The sequence below is a fragment of the Micropterus dolomieu genome, linkage group LG04 (assembly GCF_021292245.1).
Source record: "Micropterus dolomieu isolate WLL.071019.BEF.003 ecotype Adirondacks linkage group LG04, ASM2129224v1, whole genome shotgun sequence".
In the NCBI taxonomy this organism is placed as follows: domain Eukaryota; kingdom Metazoa; phylum Chordata; class Actinopteri; order Centrarchiformes; family Centrarchidae; genus Micropterus; species Micropterus dolomieu.
In genome coordinates, this window is record NC_060153.1 from 9716003 (window position 1) to 9734356 (window position 18354).

Below are 18354 nucleotides of genomic sequence, written 5' to 3' on the forward strand. Positions count from 1 at the left end.
AACAATAATACATTCTGCTTATCATATTTCAAACAATAGAATGATTTTCGATTTAAATTATTCTACGAAATCGTTGGGTTGCATTGCAGCGCACATTGAGCATGTTAAATAACACTGTATGGTACCATAAGATACATTTTAATCAGTTCAATTTGCCTTAATTTTCTTTTACTAACAACTTGAGCATGACCTCAAATCCTATTGAGCTATAATGTATGCTGCATAACGCATTCATATTGGTGAGACAAGGCAACAGGAAGAGGAAATACAAGAGACTAAATCTTTTTAGAACTGCTGTGTGATAAAAAAAATGCTAATTTCATTAGATGATGAACTCTACAGTATAGCAAACCTTTTAGTTGCAAAAGAATATGTCTTTCCTCTCTGTCAGTGTCAATAAATGCAGTCAGTACAGGTTTCTCAAAAGTTCTCCAATTAGCTAATTTAATGATAGCTGGAAAACAGTTTGCATGTACAGTGCAGTATCCAATATATAAATGAAATGCTGTTGGTTGTTTTGATTCGGGAAACACAAAAACCATCATGAAGAGCAAATTAAATGAAAGTATTCCATGAATCATATATTATCCTAAATGTTGCTGAAATGTGTACAGACATGTAAAATATTTTACTTGAGTAATTCCAACAAATGTTTAAGACATCAGATTCAACTTTAAAAACATTATCATAGTTCATCATAACTAAGGCAGTAACAAAATCTCAATGTGCTAAACTTGCAAAGCATTTTTATTATCTCCTGCATTACCTGCAATAAAGACACTAATGGTTTACAGGCAACAAACAAATTCCGAATGCTTACAGAGACAAAAAAACAAAAAAAAAATAGTTTCATGTTTCGGTACAATCATGTGAAAAAATTTTAAGTCTTCTTAAGATTCTACTCCTCTCACACACACACACACACACACACAAAAATGAGTAGAATCTTAAGAAGACTTAAAATTTTTTCACATGATTGTACCGAAACATGTGAAAGAAAAGTTATGATACTGATAAGAGTTCCAGAGAAAAAGAGTGAGCTGTGAATCAGGGGGAGGGGGTGTTATGTTTATTTTGAGTCAAAGAAAAAACACTGAACTTCAGCTGAAGACAGAGCACATGCATTATTTATGTGAGGCACTTTCTTGTTTCACTAATAACAAATCCACAGGCAGAGTCTGTTGTCCATGTCCTTTCTGGGGTCCGGATCCTTTTCTACTTCACTGTTTTCTTAGTGTTTTGGTAACATTACTGAAGATTGTGCCATTGACTGTAAAGGAAGGAAGAAAAGAGTTTATTTTCCAAATATGTCTCACAGGTAAACAGCAACAATTATAGTAGTTACTGTCGAGAGAAGACAGGGGACATAATTTAAAAAAATAATAATAATTGATATATATTTTTAAAAATATTTTATTTAAACACACCTGCCAGTCATTATTACCAATTCTAATAAAATAAATTAAATATTAGGAAGCTTTAATGCTGTACTTTTTCCAAAAGTGTGAGCGTTTCCAATAAACAAACCAACATGGGTTTTGAACAGAAATGTAACTACTTACCTTACCAACCTTTTTCAAGCATGAAACGTGTTCATTAAAAATTATCTACAAAGTTTAATAACATTGTTCATAATGTGGTTCTCTGAAGTGCAATTAATATAAAACATATACACATTTGATATTTTTATTATCACATTTATTGGGTTAAGACTGTACTATGTGTTGCAGTTGTGGTCTCTTTTTATGCTCATGTTGTCAATACCAATTTCCACTCAAACCTGCTGATTTTTTTTTTTTAAACACTATAATAAGGGTGCGACACAGAATCATGATGTCTGAGTCAGCCTCTCAGATGGAAGTAACTCTCACAGCCTCACAGTAATAATCACCCTCATAAAAGTGTAGTGTTTTCAGAGTGGTCATGCTCCAGATGGTTTGACTATTCTCTTGAACCACAGTTTAAGGAGGTAGTTTTGGTGAGACAGAAGAGATTAAAAAAAAAAAAAAAAAAAAAAAGGACAGATCTCAGTTCAAGATAGCCAGCTTAAAAAAAAAAAAAAAAAAAAAAAAAGTTAAAAAAAGGTAAACAGACCCCCCTTTCACAACTTCTCCAAAGACTTACTGAATGGAAATGAATCATCATACAGTCAACAACTTACTTTCAAGGTCTTCATTGTCTGAGCCCAGTCCATCTGACTAATCTGTGGTATTGCAGTTAGGAGAATACTGCTGGCTTTGTTGGCGTTCTCCTTCATCGTCTTCATTACGTTGTCAACACAGACCTGGGACAAGGGAAGAAAAACAGCCACTGTGTGATAAGAATCACATGCAGCAATGCAAACTTCAACCTCCTCTAAAAAAAGTGTCAGAGTCAGTTTGTTTTTCCCAAAAAGGTAATTTCACATGTATCTTTACTGACGCTAAAGACAATGATTGCACTGTGAATAACATTGTACTGATGTGTGACGTGAGGGAAGACACTATCATGTAAAATCAGAGCGGCAGATATATCTGATGTTTCATTTTCAACACACAGCATTTCTCTCAATTATTTCAAATGGAGATCATATGTGGAATTCCAGAAAAGGATAAAACTTTCAGTTGAGAAGCTGATTATAAAGACCTTTATGCGTATTTATTAATGGAACTGCCGAAAAATAGGGGGATATGGTTGAAAGTGTTTAACATTAATATACTGTATATAGTATATCAAGATGTGGCAAATTTATTTTGACAAACAAAATCAATTATTACAAATGTTTTAATGAAATCTGAACTTTATTACACTGTTAACTCTTCACACCTAATAACTTTATAATAATTTTTGGGGAATTGTAACTTGGACAATAGAGTTTTGTACAACAGTAACAGTCATAATTCGCCCCACTGAAGTCCATAAATATCTATGATAATCAATCCAGGACAGCAAGGTGAGCTGGTGAAAGTTCTTGAGTTTATTCAAATCACTGCCACAACAGGACCTCAGCCACAGTCAATACAAGAAACTATTCACATCCTTGCAGATGTGAAGATCAGCACATTGTTTTTCTAGCAGCCAGCTGTACCCTGTATTCCAATGACTCAATTTTGTGGTATTAAGCCTTGAGCCATTTCACCTGCCATGTCTATGACACTGGTAATCATCACATTATTCACAACTGACTTCCCTACAATAGGAATGGCGAATAAAAATCAAAACAGTGCAATATGTTGTGCATGCTATCTGCTGAAAAAAGGAGGCCTCAGGTCAACATAAAATGTTTAAGTATATCTGTATGAAAGTATGTGACAATATCAACATTACTCAGCCAGATGTTCAGTGCACAGTAAGTGCTGGTGTTTACCTCCTGTAACCTTCATTAAACCCTCCCTTGAGTGCATTGTTTTCATGTCACATTCAATGACTAGGTTCATGTTTTTGTGGTGTTTGCCAGGATGAAGACTGAAGCTGATGACTCAGTGTGACTCAACCTCCTCTGGCAGGGCTTCCACCGGAGGCTGGCAGGCAAGCCAACTAGGGAGGTGGGTGGGGGGTGTAAGGAGGGGGAGGCCAGGAGGTAGTATGAGGCTGGCTGGGGGGGTGGAGGGGCGGAAGGATGTGGCGAGCCTCCTGCAACAGGAGGGGGAAGAGGTCAGCTGCAGGAACTCGGAAGTCGAGTTGGGCTGGATCAGTGATAATTAAGCCAAAACTCGCCCACACGCAGTATATCAACTGCATTATCCAGAGTGTCTGACAGAGAGTAGGTCACTTGGAAGCCATAAGACACCACAGATAGTCTAGTCTAGTCTGCAAATGGAGCACAGATAGCGAAAACCTTTGTTGAGAACCCATCATACTAAAAAAAAAAAAAAAAAAAAAAAAAAAAAAAAAAGGGGATCTAAAAACCATTAGTTTCTCCTTAATAATGTAATGCTTTAGTGATGTGCTAACTGTAGAAAGTATGCTTTAATAAAGACTTATTTGAAGAGAATTACTTCAGAGACTTGCTCTTTTGTTGCCACCTACAACACTTCTCTGCATATCAGCTCCAGGAAGGAAGAAAAGTTCTTCGGACAGGACTGCCTTAAAAGCGACAGAGCTATTACTAAAAAAAGAAATTGTTTATGAACAAACAATTTACAAATTATGTTTGCTCTTAATGTTTTTTGTCAAATATCCCGGAAACGTATACATAAACTTTTTTAAATATGAAAAAATAAAAATACCTTTTTCCCCAAATGGTGAGACACTGAATGTGTACCCAAACAACATGTAACTATGTATATATAATACAGTTCAAGTGATCAAACATTAGCATGCTCTGTGTCAAAAAGTGAGGAGGACCTCATGAACCCAAACGCTGTTTCCTGCAACAAGATGACAATGATCACTGTGGTTTACAGTAGCCATGGTCCTTCTGTTACAAGCACAACTCAGAAAACCTTCCAGTCAAAGACACTGAGGAGAAAAACAAGCTAGTATGTGTCAAAGCACTAAAGTCCTTATCATCAACACTTTTCTCTGAGAGCAATGATTATTACCCTGATGTCGCAATCACACTGCTGGCTCAAAGCTAATGTGGGAGGACTGGATATAATTGTGCAATAATTGTTTAATTGCATCTGGTGGCACAAGTGTTCCACACATGTGCATTTTTATGGTGCAGCAAATTTTACCTCAACAAATTGTTTTGCAGAGAAAATGGTTATGTGGAATAGACTCTCAGGGGGTGCTGGACCCTACTCTCTGAATCACTGGTCTAAAGTGACCTGGCCAATGCTGTACACCCCTTTTAGAAAATCAGCTGCCTGATTAGAAGGAATGGGGGAAATAAGGAGAGGAAAATCCCAGAAAGAATTTGTAATTAGTAGAGGAATTAATGAGCTAGTTTAGCACCTTGGCCTATAAGCTAGCAATAAGCGATGCTGGATGTGGGTCAGGTGTCAAAGTAGAGTTCCTGATCCTATTATGTAAGAGAATAAGTTAATGGGGACGTGATTATAGGTGGAGAAAGAACGAAACCACCAAGTTTAACTAACAGCTGTAATCAAGCTCAGCTGCTAGCTAGCAAGAAAAGTTAAAAAGAAACACAAAACTGTAATCCATCTGCCATCAACACAGCTTAGTAAAACGTGTAGCTAATAATGGCATTAACTAGTTTGATTGGTGCACCAAAGTCCTTCAGACAGGAAGCGACTGATGCGCCCAGTTAGTCATTTACAATGAGTGTTGAGCAGCAATCAGACAAGCGGAGCAACAAGCAGGAACGATCATGTAAACTGTCGCGCTCCTCTCACACACACGCAGCCCGCTACCAGAGTTTAATTGTCTTGACCCACAGCGCATCAGGCAGAGAGAGACTGATCCTTCTGTGAGAGTTTCTTGATGCAAAGAGAGGAGCCACTCAATCAGCTGACTGCCTCCCTCTCTCCCCGTTTTTGTCTTTAAACGGAGACCTTTTGTTTCGCCTCCTGTCTGGATCAAAACGGCGAATCCGAAGAGGTTTGTTTGAAAACGCAGCTGACCCCGTGGGCAAAAACGGAGGACTGTATTAAACGATGACACAGACACTCACATTTGGCTTTCTGATTCCGTCTTATCAGTCATGCAAAGCAAAACAATGACGCAACTGACAGAGTTTTAGTTTAAGTACTTTTATTAAAATATTTTGTACTGTGTAAATAACACGTAGGCCTACTGTGCATTTCGCCATATTTACTTTGTGACGACTCCCAGACTGTTTCCTGCCGCCACAGTTTGTATTCCAGTGTTGCTTTCAGTAACAGATCCACTTCGTTGTCGGTCGATGCAAAATAAATAAATAAATAAATACTTGGTGTGGTTCTTCGTCTGTATTACTTTCTTCTTTCGCCAAATCTTCTGCAACTGCCGAGTAGACCATCTGCTTCATGTTTACACTGGCACTTGCATGCCCAGTGTACGTAAACAGCCAATAGATGTGTGTTTTCAGTCGTTTTAATATGGACAGAGATTAACTCTGATACACAACTAAAACGCTGCTGTGGACGGAGAAGATCGTATTCGTTATAAAACGGTTTAAAAAACCATCGTAGTGTGGATGTAGCCTCACATTACCCCACTCCTCTCTCTACTCCTCTCATGTCAACCCTCCCGTTTTCCCTGTGATTCTCCCAAAATCAAATAAAAATTTGCTGGCCTATTTAAAGTGCTTGCTACTCTCACCTCTGGTAAAGCCGGTGGCAAAAGGCTTATGTAAAAGATGTAGACTGTAGACAATGATTTAATAGAAGAAAACAACCCACTGAAATAATATTAGGCCTATCCTAGTGTTAAACTATATGAAATTATAATGAGTAAAGTAACTATAAGTAATATTAACAATATACTAACAGTATAATATGGAATTAACATTGTACTTTTAGTTATTTAACTTTCCCTTTCCCCCCCAAGTCTCATTGATGCCAGTTTTGACTCCTCACTGTTTATTCTACAGGAAATCTACATTTGTTACACTATAATATGTTCGTAGTAACCATGCAAAGGCTGCTATGATTTAAGTCTCTAAGACAGAGACAATACTGCTTTCAGCAATCGGTCCAAAAAACCCTGATCGGAGCACCTCTAATAAATAATAAAGACATCTAAAAGCAAGTAACATTTAAATAGAATAGGAAGGAAGTGATGTCACACAAAATACATCAACCGTTCGCCCTTTGCTGACAACTACTGACTCGCACAATACACGATCAAGAGACATCAAGGCCATAAAAACGGTGGTCAGGACATCCAGCCTGCCACTCACCGCCTCCTCGTGTTCCTTCCAACAGTCGTAGTCTGTTGCCATGGCGATGCTGGCATAGCACAAGCCGGCCTCCTTGGCGAGGACCACCTCTGGCACAGTGGTCATATTGATGACGTCAGCGCCCCACTGGCGGAACATCAGGCTCTCGGCCCGCGAGGAAAAGCGGGGCCCCTCAATAGTCAGCATAGTCCCTCGTACATGGCACTTGACCCCCAGGCTCCGCGCCACCTCCACCAACACCTGCACCAGGATAGAGAGTTAGTAACAGTCTCCATTAAGTCAATACGAGAGTAGGTGGGAACTGTTGACATAGTTTCAATAGCTTATCCTCTCATTCTCTAAACTACTTCTTCCATTTTCTAACAATAATTTACAAATAATTAGCAACATTATGGATTAAGGATGCTGTTACAATTTGCTTGCTTGAAAGACAGAAGTTAGGCCTACCTAAAACTTGAACTCAAAGTTCAACTTAAAAATGAACTAACTATATCTAAATCCTGAATATGAGATTTGAGTAAAAATTAATAATTGATCACATACTGTTTTTTTACACTGTTAAGCCCCAGTGACACATAGTTTTGCTACAAAGTTTTTCATGTGTTTAAATATTATCAAATTAACGTCCATAATCAAGTCATTTCTAAAATATTCACCACTTGTCATGTCCATGATGAGATTCAGCTGTCAACTATTTCGCTCAGTGTTTCAGTGTCCAAAGGCATGTGAACTGTGCTTTATTTCGTCTCTCGATCCACCAATACACACCTTCAAGTCTATTTTGGTCGGGACAACTCAAATAATTGAATTTGATATGAATGTTGTACAAATGTAATGTTTACACACAATTAAAATTAAGTTAAGTTTGATTTGAGAATAATTTTGTGAAACAAATTATGGCACAAAAGCTCGAGGAATTACATGTATGATGTACAATATATGTACAGGTATTTGAGAACTCACCTCTCTGGTTCTGTTGCAGAAAGGCTCAGCCATGGGGATGTGACAGACACCTGGAGGACTAGTGGGCTGGCCGTCATACAGAGTCTGAGCTCTTTTGGTAGTCCTGGCAAAAGGAAGCAGACAGGAAGTATGGAAAGTTATTCAATCCTAAAGCAAACCAGGAAATTACACACACCATTGTAAGGTTCAATTGTTTTAAATTAACAAAATCCTTGATCAAATGACTTGGTTTGATTAGATTAGCAAATTTCAAAAGTTATGCTATTGTAGAAATAAATCATAGACAATTCATTTTCACTTTATTTATGTCAGATTGGCAATGAAAATGAATGCAAATGAAAGTTGAAAAAAAACAAAACAAACAAAAAAACATAAGACAGAAACCAGACATCAACATACAAAACACTATAAAGAGCAATGACCGAGTAGAAAAAAAACAATTCTCAGAAACACTGTCAACACGAACATTAATCAAGAACCAAGCAGCATATTTTGCCAGAGTCATAATCTAACAAATCTGCCGTTTGAAATCTTCTAGAGCAGCCACAGTTTAATGATAAACTACAAGTTTATCAGAGTGATTGAATTGTTTCCATCATTAAACATGTTATATACAGCCCAGGACTATAAAAGCATTAACAGAGAAGAGTAGTGACCTGGTCTCTCGCACCAAGCCAACAATGCTTGTCCAAGTCACAGTTCTGCTGAGTCAGCGGAGTTCCACCAGGCACGGTGCCAGCCTGCCTCCCTTTAGCTCTGTATGGAGATGGGCCGGGAGACCACAAGACACTGACTCAATTAGCCCAGTGCCCTGAAAACACCCAGGATTTTGTGTCTCGCTGCATCAGCTTGTAATTCTAGTGTTCTGTTCTATCAGTGTGTATAGATAATGCCATAGGTTTGGTCACAACACAAATATTTCAGACATCCAAAATATGAATGTCTCGGTCTGCAGTAATCCTAAGTTAATGCCCAGCCCTATCTCTTGCTCATTACCTTGGCATGGGAAGAACTCAAGTCAATGCTTAAATAGAATGAGCCAGCTGCAGCTCCACCCTGCTGAAAAAATAAATAACAGCAGTGTGTGGGATAAACTATGAGCTGAGTAGAAATTAAGTTATCTTGGCTTGGCATTTCATTTCAGAGTCATTGTTGCAAAGAATGGCTCTCACAGCCTATTACTACCAGATATTCAAATTACAAAAACGGAGCTAATGGCAAAATGGAGCTAATGGTAGTGGCTCCCAAGCCGCTGCTCCTGAGGGTAGGTGATCTACTCCTCAAAGTGGATGGTTGCTCCATCTCTCCATCCCAAGAAGTCCGCAATCTTGGTGTCATCTTGGACTCCACCCTATCTTTCCAGTCACATGTCAAACTTATTACTAAATCTGCTTTCTACCACCTCAAAAACATCTCCAGACTTCGACCATCACTCTGTGGCAGAGTCTCTCATCCATGCTTTCATCACCTCCCGCCTGGACTACTGTAATGGTGTCCTGTATGGGGTAATAATAATAATCTTTATTTGTAGAGTACTTTTCAAAAACAAGTTACAAAGTGCTTTAACAAGTGTAATAATACCCAAAAAACAATATAAGAAAGAAAAGACTAAAATACACGTTTAAGATAAATATAAAATGGTACACAGCAAGGTCCTGGACAGGCTACAATATGTCCAGAACTCGGCTGCCAGGGTTCACACACACACACACACACACACACACACACACGGTCAAATTCCACATCACCTACAAATCTCTTCTCCACCCCTACTCCCCCTCACAGAACCTGCGGTCCACCGACAAGGGCCTGCTCTCTGTCCCCCACACCAGACTATGGACTTTTGGAGACAGAGCCTTCAGCGTCGCAGCCCCCACCCTCTGGAACTCCATCCCCACAGAGATCCGAAATACTCCCTCTCTGGACACCTTCAAAAAAACTCATCTCTTCACAAAGCCATTCAACCCTGAATGACTTTTTGTTGCTCTGTCTCTGCAATTATGTGTAAAGCGTCCTTGGTTCTTGTAAAAGGTGCTATATAAAGTTATTATTATTAATTAATTTATTAACTTAAAATGCTAAGCATTAGACATATACCACAAATCCTCCTCCAGCACCAACTTCCAACACAGTTCCATCACATCAGATCTGAAGTACAGCTTGTCACTTTAAAGATCTAAAGCTTTGGGAAATGACAGCACTATTCAGATTGTATAACCATCCAGTATGGGTGCATGCCATTATCTATGGCAACACGTTACACTGGTTTGAGAGTCTGGGTAATGTGTTGACTTACAGTAGTTTATAAAGTTTACATGGTTGTGCTCTGTAAATGAAAAACGGGTTATAGTTAAAGAATCCCTTATATCCCCTTACAGTTATGCAGTGTTCTAAGCAGCCTGGATGGAACGCAGCAAGTGATACAGCATTCATTATAACCACGAGAGACTTGAGACTTGACTTGGACTCAGACTTGTGAACATCTCTGGCATATCCAGAGTTTGTTTTTTTTAAATGAGAATGTGCAAATAAGTATTTTACTACATTAAGTCTTTCCGGTTTATCAAGCAATACTTGTACAGTGTCTGGACTGTCAGATTTTCCCTATGAATTCTGCTCCCTTAAAGAAAGCTGACTAGACACTTCCTGCCTTGTCAAGCCGCCCCCCCCCCCCCCCCCCCCCCCCCCCCCCCCCCCCACACACACACACACACACACACACACACACACAGCCCTTTAAACCTGCTCCTGTTCGCTCTGCCCTTTTCATTCCCTCCGTCATGTACTTTCTTTCTGAGGTATATTTTCTGCAGTGCACGGTGTTCAGCTTGGAGTAGTCATAGAGATCAACTAAGCAGTTGTGACATAACAACTGTCAATAAAGTAAAGCCTAGAGAAACATGCAGTCACATGCCGTGGGACAAGTCTGAACAAGTCCAAACAAGCAACTTCCTCATTTCTGCAAAACAGATCTTGTCTGTGCTTGATACTGGAAACTGAGCTATTCATCTGCTTCACTGACACGGTCAAGCGAAGCCACAGGCAACGTGGTGCAGTTGTATACAAGTGTACAGGGGAACACAATGACACGACTATGGGGAAGTAATTTACAATTCATCTCAATTAAATGAGCTGAATTCAAGTTCACCGGTAACAAATAAGCCATCCTACTTAATGTGGCACTTATAATGGAATATGTGCAATCATGCACCACAATGTATATGCCTTGAGGTCAAACACAGCTGAGACAATATGCTTTCCCATGTTAATGAATATGAAAGATATGGTCAGGTTTACCAGCAAGTGTATTTAACTCAGATTGTGGATTTCTAGTGACTGAAACCCGGAAATACAGGTTTTGTTGCAACTGAAGACTTGGAAAGTTGAAACATCTGTGTTCCAGACGATCCAGTGTTAAATTCTCACTTAAGTCTTCCCACTGAACAACCTAATAAAAAAAATATTGACTTGTGACAAATGTGTTAAATGTGTTGTCAAGTCCGTCCCCCTTTTTCACTCAGCTACCTGGACATCCTTGTCATACAGTAACACGAATCCTGTCAGTGAGATGTGTGGGAAGATGCTTGAACTACTTCCTCTTCTTCTTCGTACTATTCAATGTAGTGATGAAACGCACTCTGTAGAGCGGTTCATCCATTTTGGCTACTGTAGAAACATGGCGGCGCAACAAGGCGACTCCCATGTAAGAGGATCTGCGGTGTATGTATATAGAAATTGCTCAATCTAAGGTAATAATTTTGTACTAGAACCAATAATTCTATATGGCAGCAAAATTTGGGGACCAAAACTAAATAATGAATTTGACAAATGGGACAAAACAATCATAGAATCTTTCCATACTGAATTCTCTAAGAGCATCCTGCAGGTGCAGAGAAAAACACCAACTAACCTGTGCAGAGCAGAACTCGGCCAATACCCCTCTTACTACAAATACATAAGAGATCAATAAAATTTTACAATCACTTGAAATCAGTTAACCCCCAGACATACCATCACAAAGCCCTAACATACCAGGAGTTGAAACCAGAGAAGAGTCCCCTCAGCCAGCTGGTCCTGAGGCTCTCTGCAGTAACAAGTCCCCAACAGCCTCAGGACAGCAACACCAACTCAAGCAGACCAAACCCAAATTATCAACAAGCAGAAAGAAAAAATATATTGAATACTGGAAAGAAACAACCAAAGCACAAAGTAAATTACAATGTTATCTGACCCTAAAAAGAGAATTCACACTGGCAAGTTACCTGAGCACAATAAAATGTCCTAAACATAGAAAAATGTTGACAACATACAGACTGAGTGAACACAGCCTGGTCATAGAAAAGGGTCGCCACAGACAGAGCTGGCTACCACAAGAGGAGAGACTCTGCTCCCAGTGTGACACAGGACAGGTAGAGACAGAGCTGCACTTTCTAACCTCATGCCCTAAATATAAAACACTAAGACAAAAACACTTTGCAAACATTTCCCAAATATACCCCGAATTCAAATTTATATAAGACACACAGAAACTCCCCTATTTACTGGGAGATGTCTCCTCATGCCATGAAGTGAGGACAAGCAGTGGAAACTCAGACTGATAATTGTACAAATTTTCTAATTATTATTTTGATTGTTTGATATTTTAGCAATTGTTTTGTTTTTAAATTTCACATCTGATACTGATACACACACACACCTTTACGCTTTAATTACTTGTTTAATGAAATGTATGGGGTTGATTGTTCTTATGTAGTTTGTATGATGCTTTGGCAATATTGTTGTTATACATTCATGCCAATAAAGCTAACTTGAATTTGAATTTAAAGGGGGCCTTCACCTACCTCATTTGGTCTGGACTTTCAGACGAAGTTTGATCCGAAACAAAATTACAGGTGTAAAACCTCCCGCGGACCATCGTTCGGTTGGTTTTTAGTGTAAAAGCATTTTTTGGACAGTATGGACTTTCAGAGCATTTACAGGAAGTTCGGTGGTTCCAGAGTAAAACTGGAAATAAACAAATGCACAGAGAAATACACTGATATAAGGACACAATTATAAATCTTCCGTGACAAAACAGACGGCCACTATGGAAGCAAACTGCCACGACGATAATATGTCAGCACAACAAGGACGTTTATTTGGCGAACTTGAACGAGCCTCGAGTATAGTTGGTGCTGCAGGTAGTAATGCCATAACAACAACTACATAGCAGCAACTGTATGTTTTCATTGTGATTAGCAAGTGTGTCAAATTAATTTCTCCACATTGCTCCCAGTCTAAAATATTTATCTGAAAAGCACCACTGCACTGGCAGTGATGGAGCGGGCATATGCTTACACATAGGGATGAAGAGCATAACAGTTTAATGCTTAACAGTAAACTTCCTGACCATTTAAAATTTCAATATCATGAAAACTGTGTTTCGATAACCACACTTTGAAAGACTCACGGTAAATACGGTCCAGTATCAACCAAAGTTAAACGCAGGCACGCATGTGCAGCATGCAACGTGGGTTTGTTTTGGGTTGGTGAAAACACAGCGGAAGGCAGTGACAGCTCTCCAGAGATTTTTCAGCCCGTCTGAAGTCTGGTCGTATTGTGGTTTTTATAGGAGTGCTGAGGGACTTTAATGGAAGAAAATTGCTTTATAGAGAATGCAGGGTAAGTTAACTTTTAGCTCAATGCATGACATGGGAACTTTGGAATGAGGGAAAATGTCACGGTTTGTCTTTCTAGCTTGTAAACTGAAGCTCTCAGTGTTACTGTTGTGAAAACACTACACGTTGTTCTGCTGCTGTATGCATCGTGTGTCTGCATACTCGCCCAATGCATATGGTAACACGTTATGTAGTTAGTCTCCAGACAAACATATTTTGTTAATTTAAAACCTGACAGTTGCCGAATTGGTTGTAAAAGTGTTCCAACAGGAGAAACCAAATAGACTCCTACAAAAGACTCCTTTGTTCTGCAATTACTATCAGTATGTAAGACACATTTGTATTTATGTTAATTGTGCATGCAGTCATTGTAGGGCTGTACAATATGACGATATCTGATGTTTGACGATCAAAAAACGTCTATCGTTTACAATTATGCGCCATTGTTTATATCGTTGTGTCGCAAATTCCACACTTAACCGTAATATTTTGGTAAGGGAACAGCAGTTTGCACCGCGGTGAAGTTAGCTTTACGTTGGAATTCGACATCATCGTCCAACGTAAAACTAATATCCAACTTTGAACTAATTTCACCGCGGTCTGTTCTTCTACATGTGGCGGTGCTGCAAAGAAGAAATTGCAATCAATATAATGGACGAGCCACACAACACCATCCAGCGGTGCCAGCCATGATGTGTTAGTCATGTAACGTTAAATGACTTGCCCACGGAGATCCAGCTTACTTTATGGTTCACCAAGACATGCCGTTGTTGTGATGTTAGTTGTAGTAGCTGGAGAGCTGTGAATATCGTTGTCTGGAGCTGCTGTGCTGCTCTGGGACAGTCTCGTCCTCTCATGTTAGTTTTGCAGCAGCAAGTAGCATCAGTTTGGTAATCCACAACCAAATGTTAGCCAATAATAGTTACATTACTTGCTGTGTCGTTGTTCACTCTATCATGATATTTGTCATGGTGTTGGATTTCTCCCTTTTAAGTTCTCACTTACCCCTCTTTTATAATGCAGAGAAATATACAGAGTAACAGTTGGAAATGCCATATTTCATTGAATTTCTCTCTCTCTCTCTCTCTCTCTCTCTCTCTCTCGATAGATAGATAGATAGATAGATAGATAGATAGATAGATAGATAGATAGATAGATAGATAGATAGATAGATAGATAGATAGATAGATAGAACTCGTTATTGGGATATGAAATGGCCTATTTCGGCATATTTTTTCTGATCATCCCTTCAATCGTCGATAAGCGATCCAATCGACAAACGACCCTGAAATTTTCATACCATTTCATCTCTACTTACACAGAACAGACAGTAGGAGTGGGAGTGAAATTGGGATTAGGTTCTGAAAAACTGCCAGGAGAGATTACTATTCCCACTCATGTTTGAGCATTAAGCTCACACAGCTAGTATTTGTGTGCTACTTGTAAATGCAATTGATTATTTTTTATAGCCTGTCCATTTGAGCTCTTGCAGCTACTTCATGTTATTACTCTGAACCACTTTATACAATAATTTCCCTCATTAATAACAGGCTTTTAGCCTGAAAACCTTTTTCAAGTTCTCTGATAGCCACAATTACTTTAAAAACACATCAAGAATACAACTTATATGCTCTGACATTCTCTGTTTCCTATAAGTCAAGAGTGTATGTGGAAAGAAAAAACTAAATATCTGAACCAACTTGCTGTTTTGGTCAAATCCCACTCACCTGTCAATGAACTGATCTATGATGACAATGTCTCCTGGCTGAATCTCCTCTCGGAGTGAGCCACAAGCTGTGGTAACCAACAAATGTGTACAGCCCTCTTCTTTCAGTGCCCAGATGTTGGCCTGGTAGTTCACATTGGATGGCATTATAGTGTGTTGCCTCCCATGTCTAAGCAGAAGAAAAAGCATTTTTAGATCAATGTCAAAAACATTAAAATATAAACTTGGATTTAAAATGCGCCTCATCATTAGCTGGATTGAAATATGAAAGAGATGCAGACAATACATATTACAAGTGAAAGCTTTTTCCACTAGATGGGGCTAATAGAGAACACATCACCGTTTCTCACCTTGCAAGGAGCACACATTCCACGTTTTTTATCTTTCCCAGTATCAGAGCATCTGATGGCTGTTCAAGAAGAATAATCAATTCAAATACTAAGATTACTGTAAGGAATCATAAAATTTGCAAAATAGAACAGAACGGCAGAGTTTATGATAAACATTGTTCTATTTGACAAAAAAAATAAAAACATCTTTGGACCACGAATTAACAAAAACACAACTAACCTTTCCATACGGTGTGTCAACATAACGCTCAGTCCTTCCCTCCAAGATATCTGGATCATCAAGGCCTGAACCACCAATTATTCCAATCTAAACAAACATTTTGAGAAAGTCAACAGACAACAACATTAAACACACACACACAAATTTTGATTGCGCAATTGTTTGTGTAGAGAAAGAGATTTACATCTAACATTAAGGCCCAGCACAGAATTAAATAAAATTTAAAGTCTTGTGTAGATGTCTACATTAAATATATTATATGCATGAAAAATATCTATCCATTATTGTATTATTAAAATATCTAGCAAATAATTTTTTCATTTCAATATTGGCAGTTTGTTTTGTTTTCTTCACTGCAGCAAGACATTCACTCACAGCATTATATACACAGGATTTAAAAACATAAAATTTGGTGTCTATATTAAACATAGACATGCAACCATATACATGCAGTATAACATACAGTAATACAGTCCAACGGTTTCAAACAAAAATTAACTTGCTGCACCATCTATAATTAAAATTATACAATTAAAATATTGTAAAATGGTCAATACTGCGCAACTATCGGCCGTTGGGGCAAGGAGTCAACAGCGGTATAAATCAGAGCAGTCAATAAAACTTTTCATAATGGGTCTCACATACAGTGCAGGGAAATTAGGAAATGAAAAGAAAGAAATAGCAACAAATAAAAAAGTGGTGTTTAAAACTGTATGACCACACATTCAAATAAGTCACTAACACCCCAATGACAAGTCATGATGCTACTATTTCCCTCTAAGGGAGAAAGCTGTTTGTACATACAAACATACTGTCAGTTAACAGCGGTGCCCAAAGGTAAATATATTTACTCAACTACTGTACCGCTATTCAAGCTTTGCTACATATTTACTTTACTGTTTATAGTTGGTAAACAGCAGTGCTCAAAGGTAAACATTTACTCAAGTACTGTACTTTACTGTAACTTTATTACATTTCAGAGGCAAATTAGTACTTTTTTACTCCAATGTATTGGTTACTAGTACAAATTAATATATTACATAACATATGATCAGATTCTAAAATTTGATACATAGTCATAGATTAAAATCTTATAAATGATAGAGATTAAAAACAGTATGTTAAAATGGGTTCCACTTTGAACCAGCTGCAACATTGAAATGCTGCTTACAATAACAATACTCCAAAATTAGAGCATATAAAATGATAACTTAGTATCTTATGTTACATGTGTATGGTCGTCAGTATGCCATGTATCCCCAGACGTTTTCTTGCGGATTGTAAAACAAAGCAAATGACATACTGAGGGGTCTATCATTCTCTTACACTTAAACATATTTTTGCACTTAGAAATGTTTTGTAGTTTAGCTCTGCAAAAGTGAAGTATAATTATATGGCGCTTTGATGTGAATGTTCTTAAGTGCACATTATTTGGTCCATTGTGTGAATGTTTGTTCGGTCCTTCAAGTATCTGTAATGTCGGATATTATGTTAAAAAGCTAACAAATATAATTGATTAAAAACAACCATAACACTGGCAAAGGCCAAACTGCCTGTATAATCAACTTCAGTAACTACTTAAGCATATTTAGCTGATAATACGTACAGTTATGTAAAGTTCTCAGCGTGGTATATTGCTACTTTTACCTACAAGGTAAGGATAACGTTACTTCTTCCAACCCCTATTGAACTACCTGCTGACAGCTGTCACGGTGCTGCGGGTCAAAGCTGCTGGGTGCACTCTGGCCACATGCCAGATCAACTGTACTTAAGATGGTTTACCTTTAGCTGTTTTAACACTTCTTCATGCAGTTAGCATGCACATGTTAGCTTGTGTTATTTAGCCATGACCGTTTACTATAAGTTATTTGATATAACTTAAGTAACGTTACAGCTTTGCGAATACGGTGCTAACATCTAGGTAAAGAGCTTTTCCCGCACTTCATTAGTCATTCCCATGCGGTCGTAACTGCACATCTGGCATGACACGTTAACGTTCCCTTAGCTGTGCTTTCCCATTGATTTCTCTCTGGCACCGTGTTCAAACACACAATATTCCGTTACTAAGAATTTCAAAGTGACATTCAATTTTAGGTTATTACCTTAATGGGCGCCGTAGAACCCATGACGACAAGATTCTTGCCTGTAAAAGTGAAGATCTGATCAAGTAGTAAGTGGAGAAGAAGACGCTTTATAGCCGCAACCGCTAGCAACTACCGTCACTTCAACGGACACCATCCCGCTTCCTGTTTGATTTGCATGCCTTCAAAATTAAAGCTTGGCGTTAAACCTACATTTACTTGTTGTTTTAGGCTAATCATCTTATCTATTTCACTGCTGACCGTTTTTCAAAGCAAAGCATTTATTTACATTTTTACTTACCTTGCAGGTTGCAGTTGACTACAATACTAAAGTCTACTCGATGTTTGAAACGTCCTGTCTGCTTTAGTTCAGAATCAGCTTTATGTGTAAGCATCATAGGTACAATATAGACTTTTATGCAGTCTATGGTACACATTCAAGGAATTTTACCATTGCTCTCAATGTAATTTCACAGAAATAGACATAACAACTCAGAACAATGACAACAAATAAAGGTAAAAGAATAGACAGGACTATTATGTACACACGTGAAAAAACAAGTGGATATATAAATATATGCAGCAAATATA

General features: G+C 38.3%; 1 protein-coding gene across 1 annotated transcript; it reads right to left on the minus strand.

Annotated features, from left to right (window-relative positions):
• Positions 1 to 420: 420 nt before the first annotated feature.
• Positions 421 to 17942, minus strand: LOC123970030 (methylthioadenosine phosphorylase). Its single transcript, XM_046047886.1, has 8 exons — positions 17785 to 17942; positions 15683 to 15769; positions 15463 to 15521; positions 15114 to 15281; positions 7730 to 7832; positions 6767 to 7006; positions 2162 to 2284; positions 421 to 1270 (listed from the first exon to the last, which is right to left on the minus strand). Exons 1-8 carry the CDS (start codon positions 17806 to 17808, stop codon positions 1232 to 1234), a joined length of 843 nt encoding a protein of 280 aa, XP_045903842.1. The 5' UTR covers positions 17809 to 17942; the 3' UTR covers positions 421 to 1231.
• Between the last annotated feature and the right edge of the window lie 412 nt (positions 17943 to 18354).